The following is a 23,748-nucleotide window of genomic DNA, read 5'->3' as shown; positions in this document are numbered from 1 at the left end:
CGACGGAGCAGCTCTTTGGTGGAGTTCGCTGCAGCTGAAATCAGCCAGAACTGGCAACTCTGACAGGGTCAGTTAGGGCCGTTAAGACAGCAAAGTTTCTACAAGCAGCCTGCAGCTCTTGTTTGTGGAGAGAACTGCAGCGTTGAGGATCATTATGACTTGTTTAGATGCATTTTCAGACAGCCAGAGGCTGCTTCACGAGCCGCAAGTCAAGAGTCAGTGAGCCGCATGCGATGAGGAACATGGCACTAAAAGCTGGATCTTTGTTTCAAAACCACACATTTATAGTTGTATTTAGGTAAAATGTGCCAAATAAGAATAAAACTTGTTGAAATTGTTAGATCTGTAATGTTATTATATTTGTATTGGTGAGGTAACTTCAGAAAGGATGGGTCATTTATTACAACCTCATGAAATCTTACACAGTTATAACAGCAGTAATAACCATAGTCACAATAATGTTCACATAAACACATCTGGTATCGGTAAATATTCAAAGTTCAGATATCAGTATCAGATCGGAACTCCCAAAAAGTGGATCAGTGCATCCCTAGCTGCTGCCAAATGCTCCATCATGCAGCTTCTCAGTAACCAGCTTCACTGATTCTGCAGTTTTTTCTTCTATATTTCCCTGTTATATATTAAATATAGAAGCATGTTATTACGGCTTTATGGAGCCTAATTAACAGCACTTTATAGACACAACATAAAAGCCAGCACTGCTGTGGGAGGGGGGGCCGTGGTGGTCATGGCCCCGAGGAGCTGTGGTGGCCGTCCCTTATGTCCACTTCTGAAAGTTGGCAACGCATGTAGATGTGAAGAGAGACGTTAAAACTGTGTCACTGACCAGTCTACTGGTGCACCGGGGTGTGGACTGGCCCCCGCTGGGTGGTCAGCTGTGGGTCCCAGTCCTCTGTGGGCGCTGTGTGGGCCCCCTACCTGTGGGGTAGGGAGGTTTAGGGGCTTGTGTCCTGTCCACCCTGGGTGCCTGGTACCCGGCAGGGTCTGCATCTGCCGGTCTTGGCCCCCTGGGGCTTGTGCCCACTGACTGTGGGGGGGCTCTGGCCGGGGCCTCCCTCTGACCCCTCGTGGCCGGGCGCCGGGCTGACTTCAGGGTGGGGGGCTGGGGTCTGTGGTCGGGGTGGCTACCGTTGGGTCTCAGGGTCCTCCTGGCCTGCCTCTGACCTTTGTGCAGGCGGGGTCACATTGGCATGATGACTCTTGTGCGAACACGTTTCACTCCGTGTGTTCTGCATGTGACACAGTCACTGAGTCGTCCTGCAGGTTTACTCACTAACACACATTTTCCCTTCATTTACTTCTGTGTGTGTTTCTGCTTTTAGTTGAAATCCATTTTTCCACTTTGTTCATCTCTGGTGCTCCTTCAGTTGCTGACTTTGTCTTCCTGGGGGGGCCATGAGATGCCCTTTATGTCTCTGTACAGGTGCAGCAGATGGTCTAGAAGCTGTGATTGGATTGCAGTGTTTCCTTCCTGGTGTATTTCTGTCTCCTCTTTGTCTTCTGTTTACTTTCCTTTCTGTTCTCTTTCTATCCTTGTTCTGTCTTCTTCTCCGCTCAGGTCCAGCTGTACCATGGAAACTCAGTAAAACCAACATTTATTCTACATAAACTAATAAAATAAAAACTTAAATGATGAAGGGGATCTTTATATCTATGAAGCTCCTCTTTGCTCAGCAGAACACAGCAGCCAGACCATCATTCTGCTGCTTTCATGCTGGACAAGTTAAAAAAAAAAACTGTCAGTGAATGAGGCCGTCAGAAAAATGAACTTCTGAACGTGACTTTTTCTTTTCTTTTTTATAAAATCTATAGAATGAAAAGCTTTATCTGCATGACAAGCTCCTGCTTCTCACCGACAGAAAGATCCCTCAAAGCTTGATCAGTTCTGTAGTGGAAAATACTCTGGTCTTGAGAAGTTGTAATACATCTAAGAGTCAACTGTCTTCTTACAATGAACATTTTATTATAAACTAATACAAGCACACGCTGGAGCTTGGAGAGAGAACGCTCTCTCTGCAGATGCTGAAGTAACACCCAATTATAAACCATGCTTAACTCCTCCTAGTTGCTGGGCAGACCATATGAAACAATCATTCTCTCCTCTGAAGCTAAACTGAGCTCACTAAGCATCAGTCACTCACTATATTACTTTATTACCTTTAACCTTTAGACAACTGGTCAACCAAGCAGTTGACAAAAACAGATGCGCTGCAGGAAACTCTTCCTGTCTCAGACTTTGTCTGCACATTCCAGACAAGGATCATATAACTTAAAGAAAGCTTTGTGCATAGACACAAAACACAGCAGGATCACAGCAAATCAATGCATATATGTCTAATACTTAATTCAAACCAAACTCATAACAATTTTCCCCAACACTCTCCCTCCTCTTGGTCCTACAGGACCAACAATAAGAAGAGAAATTATCAGAACGCAAAAATACATACAGAAGACAACATTCTCAAAACATCAGGAGCCTCATGCCTATAAGGTTTTAAAAGAATCTTTCAGAAATTACAATAGTGAGGAGCCATTTGCTTCAGCTTCAAAATCTGAGTCTAACAATAAATGTAAGAAAAGTGGAAACAAATCATTCCTCTTCGGGGGTGACAGAGGTGTAGTGAAGACACTGTCGGCGTTCTGGTGGGACTTGGCATGTCACAGTGGCAGTGGAGCGCTTTTTTCTCACCTCTCACTGATCTTGCTTGAGAGCGAAGGCTGGTCTTCAGGTGTGAGAGTAGACTATCTCACTTACCCATGCAACCACAGGGATTATTCTGCCCTTTGTTGGGTGGTGCGTTATTCTTCTGTAATTTCAGACTGAAGCGCTTCAGGAGGTTCAAGCAATCTGTAGTGCCAAGCAGCTCACTCTGCAACCTTTACCGCTGTCTGGGTCGTCAGGAAAACCTGAAATGGCCTAAACCATCGATGGTTGGTTCCAGCGCTGATGTTTAAAGCTTCTCATCAGGACAAAATCTCCAGGCTGAAGTGAATAGAGCTGCGTAGATGCTGATTCATGAAGGCTAGCTTTCACCTGTGTGCAAATGCCTGAAAAGGGTTCTTATGAGGTTAGGACAGTATGTTAAAACATTACTTTCACACAGAGCTGTGTCTGAACAGGCAGTCTTGGAAGGAACCATGCCCGCTTGGGTGAGGGTCCTGCAAAAAGAATCTCAAAAAGGCCCATGTTTCCATGTTACGCATGCGCATCAGAACCAGAAAAAGTACTTTTGGTCCAAGGAAGATCTGAAAAGAGAGCCAGAAGGAAATTTCCCCGTCTGCAACCTGTGGGAGGAAAACATTCAGGAAAATGGCATCCAGAAAGTCATTCATAAGAGAGCGCCAAAACATGGACTTGTTTTCAGCTAAAGAGTAAGCTCAAGTAATGAGAACTGAGACGGGAGAGCTGCAGCCTCCACCGTGTTACAGTCAGAGCAAACAGCATCAAAAGGAAAATCAAGTCAGGGTCAACTAGAGGTCGGTCAGGGGCCAGGCCTGGGGGGTGCAGAGGATAGTCAGTTTCAGCTAAACAGTCAAAGAGTAAATCATGAACAATACAAAGCAACAGTTAGGGCCACTCAGTTATCTGGTATGTAAGCATTCAAAGTAACCAAATTCATTTAATTACTTATTGCAAAGTTCCTATCAGGTAGTCTCATCTTAACCAACAACCAGAAAAATCCTCTAGTACTGCATAGCAGGACATGTGTCAAACTGGACTCCCAGCAGTCTGACCAACACTTATCCATGCTGGAATTTCCTTTCTGATTTACTGCTCGTGTTGTTTATGTCATGTCTGCTAAATGACAGAAGCAGAACCAAACTGAAGAATCTCTGCATATATTAAATAAAGCTCATTCAGAACTGTTGATTTAATCAGTAATGTAGTCTAGTTTAGTCTCATGGTTTACTCTGGTTTGTCTCTCTCAGACTCCAACAGACCCATTCAGGAGCAACACACACAAAACTGAGATCATGATAAGACTGGCTTTCTATTCCAAATATATTGTAAACATAAGCATAAAGCAACAAGATGTAAACCCATCTTTAACAGCTGGACTTCAGGTACTGAACAGCCAGAGACCTTCAGGTCATAATAAAGCTGTTTGTTTTCTATCTATTTGAACTAAAGCAGCATTTAGAAACAAACTTCTAATACTGATGGTAAAACTGTTTTCATCTACAACAACACGACGCACACATGTACATGCACACACTCACAGCAGCACTTCTTCCTTAATGATTTTAATGCAAACGTGTGTAACAGAAAAGGCCAAGACTAACGGTTTAGCATAGTTAGCTTAACTTTGGAAGTATCAATACTGTTACAAATAATCTGCCTCATATTCATGTTATTTTGAGGACATACAGGGCTTAAATGACTTGTTTGTTTACTTATTAAGCGTGTTAACTAAGAGACTGGTCTGTTTACTGGCAGCCATCGCAAGAGTTGGTTCTACTCTTTAAACAAAAGTCATCTGATGTGTATTTTAACCGCTGAGCATGTCTGCTTTAATTCAAAATAATGAATTCAGATTAGGGATGAAACACCAGCTGTCAGCAAATAAAACACGGAGATTGTTGTACCTGTGTTGCATTCACTGAAGTCGGGAAATTACAAAGCTACCTTCTTATGTAATGTCATATAGCGGCTTATTTTTTCTCTTTTGACATCTATTCTGTCTCAAACATTAAAAACTTAGTATTCATCACTTTTTTTTTTAATCTATTTATTTTCCTATAAAGCATAGCGTGCCAGAAGTTGACTTGTCTGTATGAACTGTTCAGCTTCCCTGCAGCAGAGCAGAGATGTCTGTGACATTGTTCAGTTGCAGAAGTCTGCAGGAGTGCAAAATTTTATGCATGCTCATAAATGTGGTATAAAGCTAAGCAGAAACAGTGAGTAAATGTTTGGTTGTAGGGCCTCATTTCTTGGCCTGGTCTTGTGGATAATCATTCAGCTCGTATCACTCGATCTGCTCAGGAGTCAGACGTGCCACAGCCACCATGCTCTCCTCCAATCAGCATACAATCAGAAATTCATGCCAGGAAGTGCCCGACACATGTTCATCAAAGCTTCCTGGTAGATAAATCAGATTCATATGTGTAATTAATTAAGAGTAACATGTAAAGGATCAGAGAGTGGGCAAAAGTTCCAGGAAGCAGATCCAGGTTTTCCACAGAGAACTGAGTGAACACAACAGTCTTTCTGACAGAATCAGGGTGCAGCTTATTCCAGAAAACATCATCTGACTCTGTAGTCGGGGTGGGACTTGTGCTGCCTGCCGGCCACATTCGTTAGTCTTTTACTTCCAGAAAATTCCACAACTGAAACATAGTCTGAGGACAAGGAGGATCCATCACCTCCAGAGGTCAAAGGTGAAAATCCAGCTCAAATGTCCACCATAGGAGCCATATCCACACTGTTCACAGTCACAACCAACAGGGCTCTGCCAGACCCTCTGGTTCTGGGATCTCCGGGCCCCATCAGCAGCGGCCAGGTCCATGCAGCCACATCTGCATATCAGGTTCTGCTCCAGGACTCAGAGCTGACACAGGAGGGAGGTGGAATGATGCTGTAGGTTGTAGGGACCGTTTCTGCTCCAGTTTCCTGACTGACCACGCGTGACACCCAGAACTCTGCGGTGACCCGGATCAAGAACTCACTCTCCCCCAGCCCCTCCTCTGAATCCCCTCAGGCAGGATAGACAATTTTAGGACCCTGTGGACCAAGCTGCATGCTGACAAGGGTTTAGAAGGGAACGCTGCAATGTGTCCAACACCATACAGCAGACGAGCTTTTGAGACTGAACCATTTGGTCATGTGGTGTATTTTCTTCTCCAGTACGGGGAAAATAAAGATCATAGCCTCATAATTATAATAGTTTTCTTCTGAATCCTGTGGCAAACATATTATGTGGACCATGTTCTGTGCTGTGAACATCATGTAACTTGAATATTACATTGTAATTGTGTGTGTGAGACTATATTGTCAGTGGATTCATAACTCAGTTCTCTCCTGGGAAAGCTGAACATGATCTTGCTAAGAAGATACACTTGTTCTGAGAACTTCTCTTCTCGCCGTTAGCTCACATTTAGTTAAAGTGAATTTATTGCAAGGGAAATTTACTCTAGCAAAGTTACGTTGGTTCACCATTCCTGTTTTAAGGTCAAGAATTTTCTTTTTTTCCTAACATTATGCTTAGTTTCAGCATCCTTCAGCTGCATTATTTATTTCCAGTCTATCTAAATTTATTTAGACATGCTAGGTGTAAATTTATAATAGCAGTAGTAAAGGAATAAAAATCACCTTATGAATGTCTGAAAGGGAACAGACAAAAACCTAAGCTTATTGCCTACACAATGTACAGTAATTTAACATAGTAAGTTCCTAGTACTATAAATCACATCTCTCACATTTCAGATTTTTCATTCTTAATATGTTGTTGCTCTTTAAAATGTTCTCAGGTGATAATAAAGAATTGCTTTTCCTTTAGGAAAAGGTTCCACATTCATACAGGGAGTGGCTTTTATGCTCTTATAAAAGCTTTAGGAAGAAAAGCACAAGCAGCTATTTTACACAGGATTTATATGTTTGTTTCTGCCTAACATGCTATGACATCATCCCCTTCAGTGAGCAGAAGGCCTTTAATGAACACACTCTTTTCCTCACTTCCCTCTCTCATACATTTTTTGTTGTTTGTTTTTTTTTCTTACTGCAGTAAATTAGATTTTACACAAACAATTCACTTCAACAGTTGGATGAATGCATGTGAATGGGTCGTGCCCCCACGTTTGTCTACCCCCACACAAGCTTCTAGGCTCTCCTGCGAGAGTCCGGTGTGGCTTCACAAGACGTGGTTTTAATTCTCCACACAATCAGTCCAATCAAGTTTAACACAGGAAATTTTACACAACCACCCCAGTTTCCCCTCACATGAAGACAGAGATTTCAACTCTTTAATGGTGCTGTACATCAACCTCCTACTGCAAAGGAACTAGTTCTGTTTGCAGCGGATGTACACAGAGGGTCAATCCCACACCTTTGTAGAATTATCAGGCAAAATTCTCAATGTCTCCAGAAACCAGCCCACACAGTTTCTTCTCTGTTCCTCCTCACTCAAGATGGCTTTCCTCTCAATTTTCTAACTCAAGGTTGGCCTGGTCTTGCTTCTCGAGCTCACAGGACTTACTGACTAATTTACTGGTCTCGGTCTTGTAACTCACAAGATTTACTGGTCTGGTCTTGCTACGTCTAGCTCACAGCACTTACGACTTGGTCTTGTTACTCACGATTTTTAACTTAAACTTTAACCTAAACTTAACTTAAACTCACAGGATTTTATTTATGACGTCAACCTGATCTCGTCTTAAGTTATTCTCTTATCCCTTGAGTTATTCTTTCGATGAGGAGGTGAGGAGGAGAATCCCTGTCACAATGAGAATAATGAAGACAATTGACCACAAAACAGAAAAATATTGTGATTATTAATTAAAATATTGATTATTAATTTGTGATAAATTTCTAGTAATGTTTGACTCCAGTTTGAGTCTGAAAATTAATGTAAATTTAGAATAACACTTCTCACCATTGCCTTTTCACACTGGTTCAGAAGGAGTCCTGGCGTAGTCGACCACGGGTGGGAGAAAGACGTCCTGTCCTCTGAAATTCTCTAATTGAGGTTCTTAGGATGAATCTGTGGATTCAGGTGGCCAACCCGTCTATCCCCAACCTGGGCGGACTGACGCAGGATCCCGGACGAGCCCCCAAAAACTGTGGTGGAAAATACTCTGGTCTTGAGAAGTTGTAATACATCTAAGAGTCAACTGTCTTCTTACAATGAACATTTTATTATAAACTAATACAAGCACACGCTGGAGCTTGGAGAGAGAACGCTCTCTCTGCAGATGCTGAAGTAACACCCAATTATAAACCATGCTTAACTCCTCCTAGTTGCTGGGCAGACCATATGAAACAATCATTCTCTCCTCTGAAGCTAAACTGAGCTCACTAAGCATCAATCACTCACTATATTACTTTATTACCTTTAACCTTTAGACAACTGGTCAACCAAGCAGTTGACAAAAACAGATGCGCTGCAGGAAACTCTTCCTGTCTCAGACTTTGTCTGCACATTCCAGACAAGGATCATATAACTTAAAGAAAGCTTTGTGCATAGACACAAAACACAGCAGGATCACAGCAAATCAATGCATATATGTCTAATACTTAATTCAAACCAAACTCATAACAATTTTCCACAACAGTTCCTAAATGTGTGATCTGGTTTTTCTGCTCTTCTTTCCAGAATTAGTGAGTTTTTTCTCCAACCTTTCTTCCATCGGTCGGCCTCTGCTGCAGCCTCAGTCCATCATGCTGCTTTTTATTTCCACAGCCTGTATTGTTGCCTGTTGGACACATTTCACTTCAGATTCCTTCTTCTAAAGTATTTCCATCATGTTTCTGTCACTACTTTATCCTCTTAACCTGTTTGCAGGTTTATTCCTGTCAGCTAACTGATCTTTCCATCAATGTGTGCCATTATTTCAGAGCCTGCATATGAGCTCCCGTCTTGTTCACACCAGACCCTCTTCACCCCCGTTCAGTCAGTTTCTTCTCTATACATGTGCTCCCAGAAATGACAAGCTGTCACTTATTTATTTAACCTTTATTTGAGCTGGTTAGTCACTGAGGTTTCCCTCATTTACAGGGACAATGAGTTTACAGCAACACATCATAAACATAGAACAATAAAATCAAAACAAATCCAGATGACTTCACAAAGATAAATATAAATAAAAGTTTGAAGTCAATGACGTGGTTGTATAAAACTAATAAAAAATACTTCACAACAACAAGACCATGATGAATTTAAAAAGTCAGACATGAAACATTTAAAATCAGTAAAAGATGGGATGATCTCCAGTCCCAGAGATTACTGAAGTGTTCCATGTATCTGGAGCATTAAAAGAGAAGGCCCAACTCAAACAAACGGGACTTTAAAGAGGTCAGGCTACTGGAACGACTGGGATCAAACCCACAGCTCCTCTCTAGTAGGGATGAAATGTATGGAGGCAGTTTTCCAGTCAGAGCCTTAAAAATAAAAAATAGCAGTGTTTCCTGCATCTGTCACTGAGAGAGGAGCAGCCAGCCTTCTGATAGAAGAGGCAGTGGTGGGTGTCATAGCTCTCCCCGGTAAGAAATCTGAGAGCAGAGAGGTAGATGGAGTCCAGAGGTTTGAGGGTTGTTGCTGCTGCATGTCTATAGATGATGTCGCCGTAATCCAACCCTGATAAAAAGACAGGCAACTGTTTTCTTCCTGCCAGTTAGGGATAGGTATGATTTGTTCCCATACAGGAAGCCGTAGAGGGTCGTAGAGCGGAGACAAGAGCATTGACATGGTACCTAAAGGTTCATTTTTCATCTCTCCAGAGGCCGACATACTTCTATTCAGTGACTCGCTGAATGCGAGAGCCGTCCCTGCTAGATAAAAATAAAAATGTGTTGCTGCCGTCCATGTTTCTGGAACGGGAAAATAACATCAATTTAGTCTTTTTGTCATTTAAAACCAGCTTTAAGCTGATAAGAGCCTCCTGAAGAATATTAAAAGAAAGCTGGAGTTTCTCTGTGGCCATCGAGTCAGCAGTACAATACAGGATAGTGTCATCTGCATATCAGCGGGCATGACAGTCACTAAGAGAAGGAATTATATTGTTAATATGTCACAAGTTGTGACTTCCAGTTGATCCCCGGGCCACACCAACACACACACGAATGACAGTGGAATTTAAAAACAAAGGAGTTTATTCACTCTCTTACTTAAAGCTAAAACGTGAATTTAAAAAGGATAAAAGAAATAAAATAGTCCAACCCAATAAATGGAGGGGACAGGGCACCCGGTCCTTATGAGTCCCTTGTAAGCCCCTGTCCACAATCCTCCTAGAAGGCGAACCAGCATCTTGTGAATGTGTGTGGCGGCATGTGACGGCGCTAAGTCCTTCCTCCTTCTGCATCAAGCGGAGGATCTCTTTGCTCTGCGGTGTCCGCGTTGCTTGGCCCCGCTGTGCCAAGAGTCTGAAGTCCTGCCAAGAGAAACCCGGAGTGAGATAATCGGCAACTGTTTGTCTCTTTTCTTAACGCATCCACACTATGTCCTAAGGGTTTGGTTCGTCCCTTTACTTATCTTGAAGCAGGCGTTTCCGTTTCTCCATTGCCGGTTGTCCGCGCTCCAAGAGATCTCTTTCCGCTGATCGGTCTCACCTGTTGCTGAATCGGTCCTTTTTATTGTCCACCAATCCACCATAATTGGGAAAGGGGAAACGTAACAGGGCGGAGCTGCACTCCATTGTTCATAATCCATGGCCAAAAAGTCCATAAAAACAAACACATAAACCACAGAAAAACATGCATTAAGAACACAAAGATAAAAACATGCGTTGGTCACAAACATCTAAAATACAAAGGCAGCTCCTATCGGCCCGAGACAGAAACGGTGAAAAGGTCCCGATACAGACCCTGGTGGTACACCTTTAGTTACAGGTACGATGTCAGAACTTAAAATTAGTAGTGTGACAAAGAAGCCTTGTGACACACCCTGCAGACCGACACCAAACACACACACACACACTTGTACCTACCTGACGGTGGTCCTGAGGACCATCACGCCACCAGAGACACACCCACAGTACCGGTTAGCAGCCGCATTCCCGACGTTCCACCTACTGTTAGCAGATCATTAGGGGAGCACACCCAGTTGTCTCCTTACTAATACTGGGAATAAGCTGCTGGACAGTTACTTACCGTGCATCTCCAGGCCTGCTGGTAGTTTGTGAAAACCGAGGCAACGCTCGGGCCGCGTTTAAGACGTCAACCTGTCGCAATGCGGCAGTGACGTCACCGTCACGTGATGCACTGAAACGCCGTATCACATGAATAATCCTGTTTATTTTGACCTGTGTTATGATGATTCTACTGATGTTGGGAATGTTTAAATGTGTTTCCTTTGTGGAATGTTTTGGTATGCATATTTGTTATGGAGAACAAACGGTGTTTCAGAAAAAGCCTACTATCTGTGGTAACTGGGAAGCTTCCTGTTAGGGGAGGAGCTTGATGTTTATAAGGAGCTCGTTTCTGAGCTGGCAGGGTGGCGAGTAGGTTGGAATGTGTATTGTGAAGCTGGCATCTAGAGAACTATTGGTGAGATCTTGTACATATTGTAAATATTGTACATACTGGGACGGGACACTGTATATATTGCTGCACTTTGGAGGAGTTAGGGCTGGAAGATTAATCAGATTTTAATCTCAGTGACGATCTGGGTTTCCAACGATGATAAAAATAAAAGGGTGTGATTTCTTTCCTCTCTGCAGTTTCCTCTCCTGCTGTCTTCAGCTGCTAATCGAGCGTCTCTGGCGTTGCAGCGCTGTGCTGTAAACTCCTCCCACAGCCGCTTTGCTTTCATTCAGACACTGTTGCCAACTTGGCGACTTTCTCTCTAAATCTGGAGACTTTCAAACCCCCTTGGTGACTTTTTTGTTCAAAGCGACAAATCTAGCGACTTTTACTGGAGTTATTGGAGACTTTTCTGGTGTTTTGGGGACTGACTTGAAGGCACATATTGTTCTGCAGTTACTGTAAGGAAGGAACAGCGGGAGCCTCTCCCCGTCCTAAAGCACCCGGCGGCCAGTCTCCCAGTCGCCTCCGGCTGCAGGTGCAATGTAGAATAATGGCAGTAGGTTGTGGAAGTTCACTACAACATAGTTTATATTTATCTGTTGAGTTTACATCAGTATTTGCACTTTGTCAAGACAAAGCTTCATGTTGTTTGTTTACTAAAAGATGTGGAATCCTAAAGACATTGTTTAAAAGCCTGTTTAATGTTAAATAAATTGATCTTGTTAAAGATAATGGAGAATTGTGTTAAATAATCCAGATCTCAGTTTCAGTCCAAATAATTGTGATTATTATTTTGACCATAATGGAGCAGCCCTAGGAGGAGTTGTAAATAAAGCACCTCAACGGAGCGATGACTGCACCATCATCCTTGTTAAGAGCACAGAACCGCGTGACAACCAGACTTTGCACATTGACGCCTCGATGATAAGTAGTCAGAGAACCAATCACAGCTACTCGTATGGAAACCTAGATTGCGTAATCTATTCAGCAGAATATTGTGATCAACTGCAGATCCGGAGTGGGACTCATTTTCAGCCCTGGAGTTTTATGCCTCAGACCAGCCCACTATGACCTTTTAAAACCAACCAATGATAACCTTACATGTTAAGTCTACACTTGCACACTGCTCTGCAACCCCTTTTAATCCAGTCTAGTTTTCTAAAATATCTCCAATTTAGTGCAAGTAAGGATTGTTTCATAATTCAGATTTATTTCAACTCAGATGTTGTTGAACATCTCCAACACATCTTTTAGAACAAAATCAGAATCTACATTCTGTTCAATAAATGTTCATAGATGTCCAAACCTTAAAGATAAAGTCATACATAAAATATTAAACATTAAATAGAAGATAATAGAAAGAGTTTTACTTTCTAATAACACTATAAACTCTTTTTTCACTGTAAGTAAACAGTTTCATCACAACTTCACAAAAATAAAAAGCAGAGTTAAAGGGGAAATCTCCAACTCTATTCTTTACATCAGAATTTCCTTTTCTGAATATTAAATATCAAGCAAATTAGTGTCCATGGAGATCTAATCCTTATGAATAAAGAATAAAAACTGCTCTGTTCTCTGCAGGTTTGTTATTAACAGTCTAATGATGCTTGGTGATAAACAAATGATAAATAAATAGGAAAACCAGCGGCCCTTGCTGCCCAAACATAAGTCCGGCCCACCAGGAATTATCCCGGTCCTCCCGATCAGACACACACAATGCTTTTGATAAGTCAACAAATAAAGCAGCACAATAGTTTGTTCTGATCTAAAGCTGTGATTCTATCAGTAGTGATGAAGGTGATGGCTGAAGCAGTGCTGTGGTTGGGTCTAAATGAGAGACATGTCATGTCCATGTTAGCATGCTCTGACCCCCCTCCTCCTTTCAGGGTGGAGCCTGCTGGAGAAGCATGGTTGAGACCAGGTCTGAGGAAGTGTAAGTGTGTTTTTCACTGGATTCATCACATTCAACCATCTTCACACCGTCCCATCACTCATTCATCAGTCACATCAAAGTGTCAATAGATCAATAAGTGCAGCTGGATTGTGTTTGTTCTCTCCATCAGATTCCTGTCCACTCACCATCGACGTCAACACAGTGAGCAGAGACCTCAAACTGTCTGACAACAACAGGAAGGTGACACGTGTGTTGGAGTTTCAGTCATATCCTGATCATCCAGACAGATTTATTTATCCTCTGCTGCTGTGTGAAAATGTTCTGACTGGTCGCTGCTACTGGGAGGTGGAGTGGAGAGGAGACGTTCATATAGCAGTGAGTTACAGAGAAATCAGCAGGAGGTCTGGGTTTGGATGTAATGATCAGTCCTGGAGTCTGAGATGCTCTGATGATGGAGGCTACTCTGTCAGGCACAATAACAGAGAAACACCCATCTCCTCCTCCTCCTCCTCCTCCTCTGTCTCTAACAGAGTAGCAGTGTATGTGGACTGTCCTGCTGGCTCTCTGTCCTTCTACAGAGTCTCCTCTGACTCCCTGATCCACCTCCACACCTTCATCACCACATTCACTCATCCTCTCTATGCTGGATTTAGAGTCTGGCCCTGGTCTGGTTCCTGGTCTGGTTCCAGGTCTGGTTCCTGGTCTGGTTCCTGGGTGTCTCTGTGTGGAGTGTAAAGACTCTGCTGGCAGCAGAGAAGCTGATGAACAGATGCTTCAGGCTGTACATGTCTGTCTCTTTCACTCAGAAACATCTTTTCAGATTCAGTTTGTGTGTGAAACTCTTCTAAATGATTCTTGGAAACTTCTTCCTCTTCAGTCCTTTAAAGATGGAAGCTGAGCTTCTTCCAGAATCCACATGTTGTTTTTCTGTCTGTTTCCAGTCAAAGCTTCACACTGAGTATCAGGATGTTGTGTTCAGCTCATGTCGGCTGCAGTTACATGTTGAATTAAAGATGCATTATTGATTTGTGTCACATTCTCCAAATGTTTCCTTTTATCTCAATAAAAACTCTCACAATCATTTCAGTCTTTATTTCTTCTAGTTTGCTCTTAATATCAGAAAGTGAAATGATTTCAGAGCATTTCATTCTAATGTTTGATGCTTCCTGGAATTACTTTCACTTTCATTTCTTCCTTTTTCTCAAATTCTACCTAAAGAAAGAAAAGAAAGGTTAGACGTCGTCATTAGCTTGGAAGTCAAACAAGTCAAAGTCCGTCCCACTTCTGGGACGTCCGTCTGTCCAGTTAGGACCTAACACTGATTGTGGATCAGTTCCACCTGATCAAACTGATCCACAATCTATGAAAGTATGAAACTACAAGTGTTGTGTTGTCAGTAAAAGCAGAAAGATCCAGCTGAAGATCTTAAGTCTTACTATTCCAGTACACATACTTAGTGGCCGATCACACGCACTTATCAATACTTTCCAGATGAAATCAGCAAACTGCCAGAAACATTCAAAGGGCTTTTATTGATTGAAAAGTGTCTTGTTTTAATGAGAAGGACAGGAGAGCGTCCGCTTGTCTGATGGCTGTGTTTAATGTTGTAGAAAAGGTGATCCAGACGCGACACGCTGGTTAGAACACACCGCTGCTGCAGAACACTGCTGCTGACGTTTTGTCATGTCTCAGTAAAGTGTGGGAGGAATTCCCAACAACATGACACAGCTGAGAGTTGAATGTGGACAAGAAGACAAAACAAAGGCCAACATTTCTAGCATCACTGACACAGACGCTACAAGCTGAGGAGCCTCCTCTCTGCTGACGTCTCTTTGTATTTCCAGCAGAAAAACATCCACAAGAGGAAAAGACTGGAAAGCCTTCTGAGAGGCTCGTCTCCTCCAGCTGATAGAAACAATCATAGTGAGCATCTGAAAAGAATCACTTTAGTGTACAAAGCATTGATGGGCCACCAGCTCTCATGTGAACGTGGAGTTGGGCTTTTCCAGCGTTTCCCTGCACGTCATTGGGGAGAGGCGTCCCGCCATGTGGCCTGTTTCTCTGGAACTTTGGCTGAAACTTTTAGCGCATATTTTCCAGGAATACGGCTTCTGGCCGCTGTGGCTTGGCATGTGGACGCTTCCCACTGAGACATTTTCCACAGGTGTGACAGGAAGAAGGCCTCTCACCTGTGTGGCTTCTCATATCAACAGTCAGATGACTTGTAGAAGAAAGCCGTTTTCCACAGGTAGTGCAGCTAAAAGGCTTTTTACCTGCATGGACTTGTGGTGGAAAATACTCTGGTCTTGAGAAGTTGTAATACATCTAAGAGTCAACTGTCTTCTTACAATGAACATTTTATTATAAACTAATACAAGCACACGCTGGAGCTTGGAGAGAGAACTCTCTCTGCAGATGCTGAAGTAACACCCAATTATAAACCATGCTTAACTCCTCCTAGTTGCTGGGCAGACCATATGAAACAATCATTATCTCCTCTGAAGCTAAACTGAGCTCACTAAGCATCAATCACTCACTATATTACTTTATTACCTTTAACCTCTAACCTTTAGACAACTGGTCAACCAAGCAGTTGACAAAAACAGATGCCCTGCATGAAACTCTTCCTGTCTCAGACTTTGTCTGCACATTCCAGACAAGGATCATATGACTTAAAGAAAGCTTTGTGCATAGACACAAAACACAGCAGGATCACAGCAAATCAATGCATATATGTCTAATACTTAATACAAACCAAACTCATAATAATTTCTCCAACACTCTCCCTCCTCTTGGTCCTACAGGACCAACAATAAGAAGAGAAATTATTATCAGAACGCAAAAATACATACAGAAGACAACATTCTCAAAACAACAGGAGCCTCATGCCTGTCGGGTTTTAAAAGAATCTTTCAGAAATTACAATAGTGAGGAGCCATTTGCTTCAGCTTCAAAATCTAACAATAAATGTAAGAAAAGTGGAAACAAATCATTCCTCTTAGGGGGTGACAGAGGTGTAGTGAAGACACTGTCGGCCTTCTGGTGGGACTTGGCATGTCACAGTTGCAGTGGAGCGCTTCTTTCACCTTTCACTGATCTTGCTTGAGAGCGAAGGCTGGTCTTCAGGTGTGAGAGTAGACTATCTCACTTACCCACGCAACCACAGGGATTATTCTGCCCTTTGTTGGGTGGTGCGTTATTCTTCTGTAATTTCAGACTGAAGAGCTTCAGGAGATTCAAGCAATCTGTAGTGCCAAGCAGCTCACTCTGCGACCTTTACCGCTGTCTGGGTCGCCAGGAAAACCTGAAATGGCCTAAACCATCGATGTTGGTTCCAGCGCTGATGTTTAAAGCTTCTTATCAGGACAAAATGAAGTGAATAGAGCTGCGTAGATGCTGATTCATGAAGGGCAGCTTTCACCTGTGTGCAAATGCCTGAAAAGGGTTCTTATGAGGTTAGGACAGTATGTTAAAACATTACTTTCACACAGAGCTGTGTCTGAACAGGCAGTCTTGGAAGGAACCATGCCCGCTTGGGTGAGGGTCCTGCAAAAAGAATAACAAAAAGGCCCATGTTTCCATGTTACGCATGCGCATGTACATCAGAACCAGAAAAAGTACTTTTGGTCCAAGGAAGATCTGAAAAGAGAGCCAGAAGGAAATTTCCCCGTCTGCAACCTGTGGGAGGAAAACATTCAGGAAAATGGCATCCAGAAAGTCATTCATAAGAGAGCGCCAAAACATGGACTTGTTTTCAGCTAAAGAGTAAGCTCAAGTAAGCACGAGAACTGAGACGGGAGAGCTGCAGCCTCCACCGTGTCACAGTCAGAGCAAACAGCATCAAAAGGAAAATCAAGTCAGGGTCAACTAGAGGTCGGTCAGGGACCAGGCCTGGGGGGTGCAGAGGATAGTCAGTTTCAGCTAAACAGTCATGGAGTAAAACATGAACAATACAAAGCAACAGTTAGGGCCACTCAGTTATCTGGTAGGTAAGCATTCAAAGTAACCAAATTCATTTAATTACTTATTGCAAAGTTCCTATCAGGTAGTCTCATCTTAACCAACAACCAGAAAAAAATCCTCTAGCACTGCATAGCAGGACATGTGTCAAACTGGACTCCCAGCAGTCTGACCAACACTTATCCATGCTGGAATTTCCTTTCTGATTTACTGCTCGTGTTGTTTATGTCATGTCTGCTAAATGACAGAAGCAGAACCACACTGAAGAATCTCTGCATATATTAAATAAAGCTCATTCAGAACTGTTGATTTAATCAGTAATGTAGTCTAGTTTAGTCTCATGGTTTACTCTGATTTGTCTCTCTCAGACTCCAACAGACCCATTCAGGAGCAACACACACAAAACTGAGATCATAATAAGACTGGCTTTCTATTCCAAATATATTGTGAACATAAGCATAAGCATAAAGCAACAAGATGTAAACCCATCTTTAACAGCTGGACTTCAGGTACTGAACAGCCAGAGACCTTCAGGTCATAATAAAGCTGTTTGTTTTCTATCTACATTTGAACTAAAGCAGCATTTAGAAACAAACTTCTAATACTGATGGTTACATCTACAACAACACGACGCACACATGTACGTGCACACACTCACAGCAGCATTTCTTCCTTAATGATTTTAATGCAAAGAAAAGGCCAAGGCTAACTGTTTAGCATAGTTAGCTTAACTTTGGAAGTATCAATACTGTTCAAATAATCTGCCTCATATTCATGTTATTTTGAGGACATACAGGGCTTAAATGACTTGTTTGTTTACTTATTAAGCGTGTTAACTAAGAGACTGGTCTGTTTACTGGCAGCCATCGCAAGAGTTGGTTCTACTCTTTAAACAAAAGTCATCTGATGTGTATTTTAACCGCTGAGCATATCTGCTTTAATTCAAAATAATGAGTTCAGATTAGGGATAAAACACCAGCTGTCAGCAAATAAAACACAGAGATTGTTGTACTTGTGTTGCATTCACTGAAGTCGGGAAATTACAAAGCTACCTTCTTATTTAATGTCATATAGCGGCTTATTTTTTTCTCGTGTTTTTGTTTTCTCTTGACATCTATTCTGTCTCAAACATTAAAAACTTAGTATTCATCACTTTTTTTTTTTTTTTTTATAAGGCACAGCGTGCCAGAAGTTGACTAGTCTGTATGAACTGTTCAGCTTCCCTGCAGCAGAGCAGAGATGTCTGTGTCATTGTTCAGTTGCAGAAGTCTGCAGGAGTGCAAAATTTTATGCATGCTCATAAATGTGGTATAAAGCTAAGCAGAAACAGTGAGTAAATGTTTGGTTGTAGGGCCTCATTCCTTGGCCTGGTCTTGTGGATAATCATTCAGCTCGTATCACTCGATCTGCTCAGGAGTCAGACGCGCCACAGCCACCATGCTCTCCTCCAATCAGCATACAATCAGAAATTCATGCCAGGAAGTGCCCGACACATGTTCATCAAAGCTTCCTGGTAGATAAATCAGATTCATATGTGTAATTAATTAAGAGTAACATGTAAAGGATCAGAAAGTAGGCATAAGTTCAAGGAAGGAGATCCAGGTTTTCCACAGAGAACTGAGTGAACCCAACAGTCTTTCTGACAGAATCAGGGTGCAGCTTATTCCAGAAAACATCATCTGATTCTGTAGTTGTGGTGGGACTTGTGCTGCCTGCCGGCCACATTCGTTAGTCTTTTACTTCCAGAAAATTCCACAACTGAAACACAGTCTGAGGACAAGGAGGATCCATCACCTCCAGAGGTCAAAGGTGAAAATCCAGCTCAAATGTCCACCATAGAAGCCATATCCACACTGTTCACAGTCACAACCAACAGGGCTCTGCCAGACCCTCTGGTTCTGGGATCTCCGGGCCCCATCAGCAGCGGCCGGGTCCATGCAGCCACATCTGCATATCAGGTTCTGCTCCAGGACTTAGATCGGTCACAGAGGGGAGGTGGAATGATGCTGTAGGTTGTAGGGACCGTTTCTGCTCCAGTCTCCTGACTGACCACGCGTGACACCCAGAACTCTGCAGTGACCCGGATCAAGAACTCACTCTCCCCCAGCCCCTCCTCTGAATCCCCTCAGGCAGGATAGACAATTTTAGGACCCTGTGGACCAAGCTGCATGCTGACAAGGGTTTAGAAGGGAACGCTGCAATGTGTCCAACACCATACAGCAGACGAGCTTTTGAGACTGAACCATTTGGTCATGTAGTGTATTTTCTTCTCCAGTAAGGGGAAAATAAAGATCATAGCCTCATAATTATAATAGTTTTCTTCTGAATCCTGTGGCAAACACATTATGTGGACCATGTTCTGTGCTGTGAACATCATGTAACTTGAACATTACATTGTAATTGTGTGTGTGAGACTATATTATCAGTGGATTCATAACTCAGTTCTCTCCTGGGAAAGCTGAACATGATCTTGCTAAGAAGATACACTTGTTCTGAGAACTTCTCTTCTCGCCGTTAGCTCACATTTAGCTAAAGTGAACTTATTGCAAGGGAAATTTACTCTAGCAAAGTTACGTTGGTTCACCATTCCTATTTTAAGGTCAAGAATTTTCTTTTTTTCCTAACATTATGCTTATTTTCAGCATCCTTCAGCTGCATTATTTATTTCCAGTTTATCTAGATTTATTTAGACATGCTAGGCATAAATTAATAATTGCAGTAGTAAAGGAATAAAAATCACCTTATGAATGTCTGAAAGGGAACAGACAGAAACCTAAGCTTATTGCCCACACAATGTACAGTAATTTAACATAGTAAGTTCCTAATACTATAAATCAAATCTCTCACATTTCAGATTTTTCATTCTTAATATGTTGTTGCTCTTTAAAATGTTCTCAGGTGATAATAAAGAATGCTTTTCCATTAGGAAAAGGTTCCACATTCATACAGGGAGTGGCTTTTATGCTCTTATAAAAGCTTTAGGAAGAAAAGCACAAGCAGCTATTTTACACAGGATTTATATGTTTGTTTCTGCCTAACATGCTATGACATCATCTCCTTCAGTGAGCAGAAGGCCTTTAATGAACACACTCTTTTCCTCACTTCCCTCTCTCATACATTTTTTATTTTTGTTGTTGTTGTTTTTTCTTACTGCAGTAAATTAGATTTTACACAAACAATTCACTTCAACAGTTGGATGAATGCATGTGAATGGGTCGTGCCCCCACGTTTGTCTACCCCCACACAAGCTTCTAGGCTCTCCTGCGAGAGTCCGGTGTGGCTTCACAAGACGTGGTTTTAATTCTCCACACAATCAGTCCAATCAAGTTTAACACAGGAAATTTTACACAACCACCCCAGTTTCCCCTCACATGAAGACAGAGATTTCAACTCTTTAATGGTGCTGTACATCAACCTCCTACTGCAAAGGAACTAGTTCTGTTTGCAGCGGATGTACACAGAGGGTCAATCCCACACCTTTGTAGAATTATCAGGCAAAATTCTCAATGTCTCCCACACAGTTTCTTCTCTGTTCCTCCTCACTCAAGATCGCTTTCCTCTCAATCTTCTAACTCAAGGTTGGCCTGGTCTTGCTTCTCAAGCTCACAGGACTTACTGACTAATTTACTGGTCTCGGTCTTGTAACTCACAATATTTACTGGTCTGGTCTTGCTACGTCTAGCTCACAGCACTTACGACTTGGTCTTGTTACTCACGATTTTTAACTTAAACTTTAACCTAAACTTAACTTAAACTCACAGGATTTTATTTATGACGTCAACCTGATCTCGTCTTAAGTTATTCTCTTATCCTTTGAGTTATTCTTTCGATGAGGAGGTGAGGAGGAGAATCCCTGTCACAATGAGAATAATGAAGACAATTGACCACAAAACAGAAAAATATTGTGATTATTAATTAAGATATTGATTATTAATTTGTGATAAATTTCTAGTAATGTTTGACTCCAGTTTGAGTCTGAAAATTAATATAAATTTAGAATAACACTTCTCACCATTGTCTTTTCACACTGGTTCAGAAGGAGTCCTGGCGTAGTCGACCACGGGTGGGAGAAAGACGTCCTGTCCTCTGAAATTCTCTAATTGAGGTTCTTAGGATGAATCTGTGGATTCAGGTGGCCAACCCGTCTATCCCCAACCTGGGCGGACTGATGCAGGATCCCGAGACGAGCCCCCAAAAACTGTGGTGGAAAATACTCTGGTCTTGAGAAGTTGTAATACATCTAAGAGTCAACTGTCTTCTTACAATGAACATTTTATTATAAACTAATACAAGCACACGCTGGAGCTTGGAGAGAGAACTCTCTCTGCAGATGCTGAAGTAACACCCAATTATAAACCATGCTTAACTCCTCCTAGTTGCTGGGCAGACCATATGAAACAATCATTATCTCTTATTTAAGACTAAACTGAACTCACTAAGCATCAATCACTCACTATATTACTTTATTACCTTTAACCTCTAACCTTTAGACAACTGGTCAACCAAGCAGTTGACAAAAACAGATGCCCTGCATGAAACTCTTCCTGTCTCAGACTTTGTCTGCACATTCCAGACAAGGATCATATGACTTAAAGAAAGCTTTGTGCATAGACACAAAACACAGCAGGATCACAGCAAATCAATGCATATATGTCTAATACTTAATACAAACCAAACTCATAATAATTTCTCCAACAGACTCTGCTGGGACAAGTCACTTTGCTACGCTGAGCCAAACCTTCACCACATATTCTGCATGAATATGTCTTCTGGCTTCTGCTGTGGGCCCACATGTTCTGTTCTGTGGAACGTTTAGCAGAGATTTTACAGGGAAACGCCGTCTCACCTGTGTGGATTCTTCTGTCTCATCATTTTAGATCTTCTAAAAACTTTTCCACCATCGTCACAGTTCACAAACTGTTCAGCCACGTCAGTCTGACATGGACTCTCTGTCATTCCAGAGTTTTCCACAGTCCTGCTGTGACTTCCATCACGCTCACTGTGGTTCCTGTCAATGTTCCAGTCCTGTCCTGTTCATCCAGATTCATTCATTACAAAGCCTGTTTCCAAGATTATTTTACTATTTAATTTGATTAAAATTCATTTAAGTGAAAAAAATGTTGCTTTTGGGACAAAATTTGTTCTGCCTTTAAAATGTAATTAATTGAGATTAATTAACTACAAAGTCTGCATTTAATTGGACAATTTTTCTAATCAAGTCCCACCCCTATAAAAAATATTTAAACTTTTGGTTAAATGTGTTCATAATTTTACACCTGAAGTTTTCCAGTTTTTTCCATTTCTTTGATTTTTTAAATATTTATATTAAAAAATTCTGTTTTTGATAATAATGAAACATATAAAATGTCGTGTTTATAACAATCTGCTGCTTGTGAGTTTTTCAGGTGAAATTTTTTTTCTCATTTTGTTCCAGATTCTGTTTTCTGTAATAAATAAAATAAACTCTTTTTTCTTCGATACAAATGAAGCTGAATCCTAAAGACTCAGGAAAGAAACATGTTTCAATTTATTTTACATAAATAAAAATAAAATGAAAAATACTTAATGTTTAAATATTTAGTAATATTTGATGACGTTACCGTCAGCTGCAGCGTTGATCTGGGACAGAACTGGACATGGTCCCTGCAGACCTGCAGGACCCGCTACCAGTCTGAGACTCCAGTGCTGGACTGTTGGATCCGGTCTGAGTCCCAGAAGCAGAAGGTGGACATAGAAAACCCGTCCAGGGGCCTCATTTATCAAACTGTGCGGAGCAACGCTGTCTACAGGTGGCGTACGTACGGAAAACAGGAAATGCGGCGCAAAAAAACTTCCCTTTACGAAGCAGTGTGCACCACATTCCACACCCGTTTCCCTTCATAAATCAGGATCAACACTAAATCTGGAGCAGGTGAGGAAGTGCATTTCTCTGCCCTCATGATGACTATAAAAGGTCAGTTAAACGCCTCAGATGAATATTCAGTATCTCATTTCCATGGTGGCTCAGCAGGGCAAAAGAACAAAAAATAGAAACTTCATGGAGTATGAGGTAGAGGTCATCATCAAAAACATTGAAAAACGTAAAAAGGTGTTATTTGACGGACATGGGACAGGCATCACCAATGCCAGAAAGGCAGAGAGATGGCAGCAGGTGGCCGATGCAGTAAATGCCGTCTCCTCAGAAGGCCGGACGGTCCCGGAGATTAAAAAAAAAGTGGTCCGACATCAAAGAGGAGGCAAAGAAGTGCATTGCTCTCCACAAACATAGTGTGTGCACCACAGGTGGAGGAAGGGAAATACCGCAGCTCACTCCCACAGCTGAGAAGCTGGCAGGGCTAATCGGAGAGTCCCTACTGAGTGGAGTGGTGTCTGAGGCAGAGGGGGACCCAGAAGCACACGTGCAACAGGCTCCGGATGATGCTGGTAATTTCAAATTATAAAATGAACATGTACAGACAACTTTTATATGAATGCCACCAGTTTATTTAGTGTCAATGCATTTCCACTATAGTTCCTGGGTGTTCAGCTAGAGCAGTAGTACCACAGCTGTGGTTGGAGATGGGGACGCCCCTGACGTCACGGCACCTCATGCGCCCCCTCGTAGCAGCCGTGTCCTCACAGAAGAAGTCCTGCAGGTGCAGAGGGACACAATCAGTGCCATAAAACAGCTGGCTACGGAGTTGAAAGAAAAATAAAG

General features: G+C 42.1%; 1 protein-coding gene across 1 annotated transcript in view; it reads left to right on the top strand.

Moving 5' to 3' along the window:
- Positions 1-23,491, top strand: part of LOC306765683 (NACHT, LRR and PYD domains-containing protein 3-like) — a gene marked incomplete at both ends in the record, with an annotated part of 40,739 nt that extends 17,248 nt beyond the window's left edge. The window contains 4 exons of the mRNA XM_079253167.1: positions 13,084-13,130; positions 13,261-13,745; positions 23,062-23,236; positions 23,334-23,491. Of these exons, the coding sequence (XP_079109293.1) occupies positions 13,084-13,130; positions 13,261-13,745; positions 23,062-23,236; positions 23,334-23,491 (865 nt within the window). The remainder of the gene's footprint in view (positions 1-13,083; positions 13,131-13,260; positions 13,746-23,061; positions 23,237-23,333) is intronic.
- Between the last annotated feature and the right edge of the window lie 257 nt (positions 23,492-23,748).

Source organism: Telmatherina bonti (genome assembly GCF_933228915.1).
Source record: "Telmatherina bonti genome assembly, chromosome: 14".
In the NCBI taxonomy this organism is placed as follows: Eukaryota; Metazoa; Chordata; class Actinopteri; order Atheriniformes; family Telmatherinidae; genus Telmatherina; species Telmatherina bonti.
This window is presented reverse-complemented; position numbering and strand designations above follow the sequence as displayed.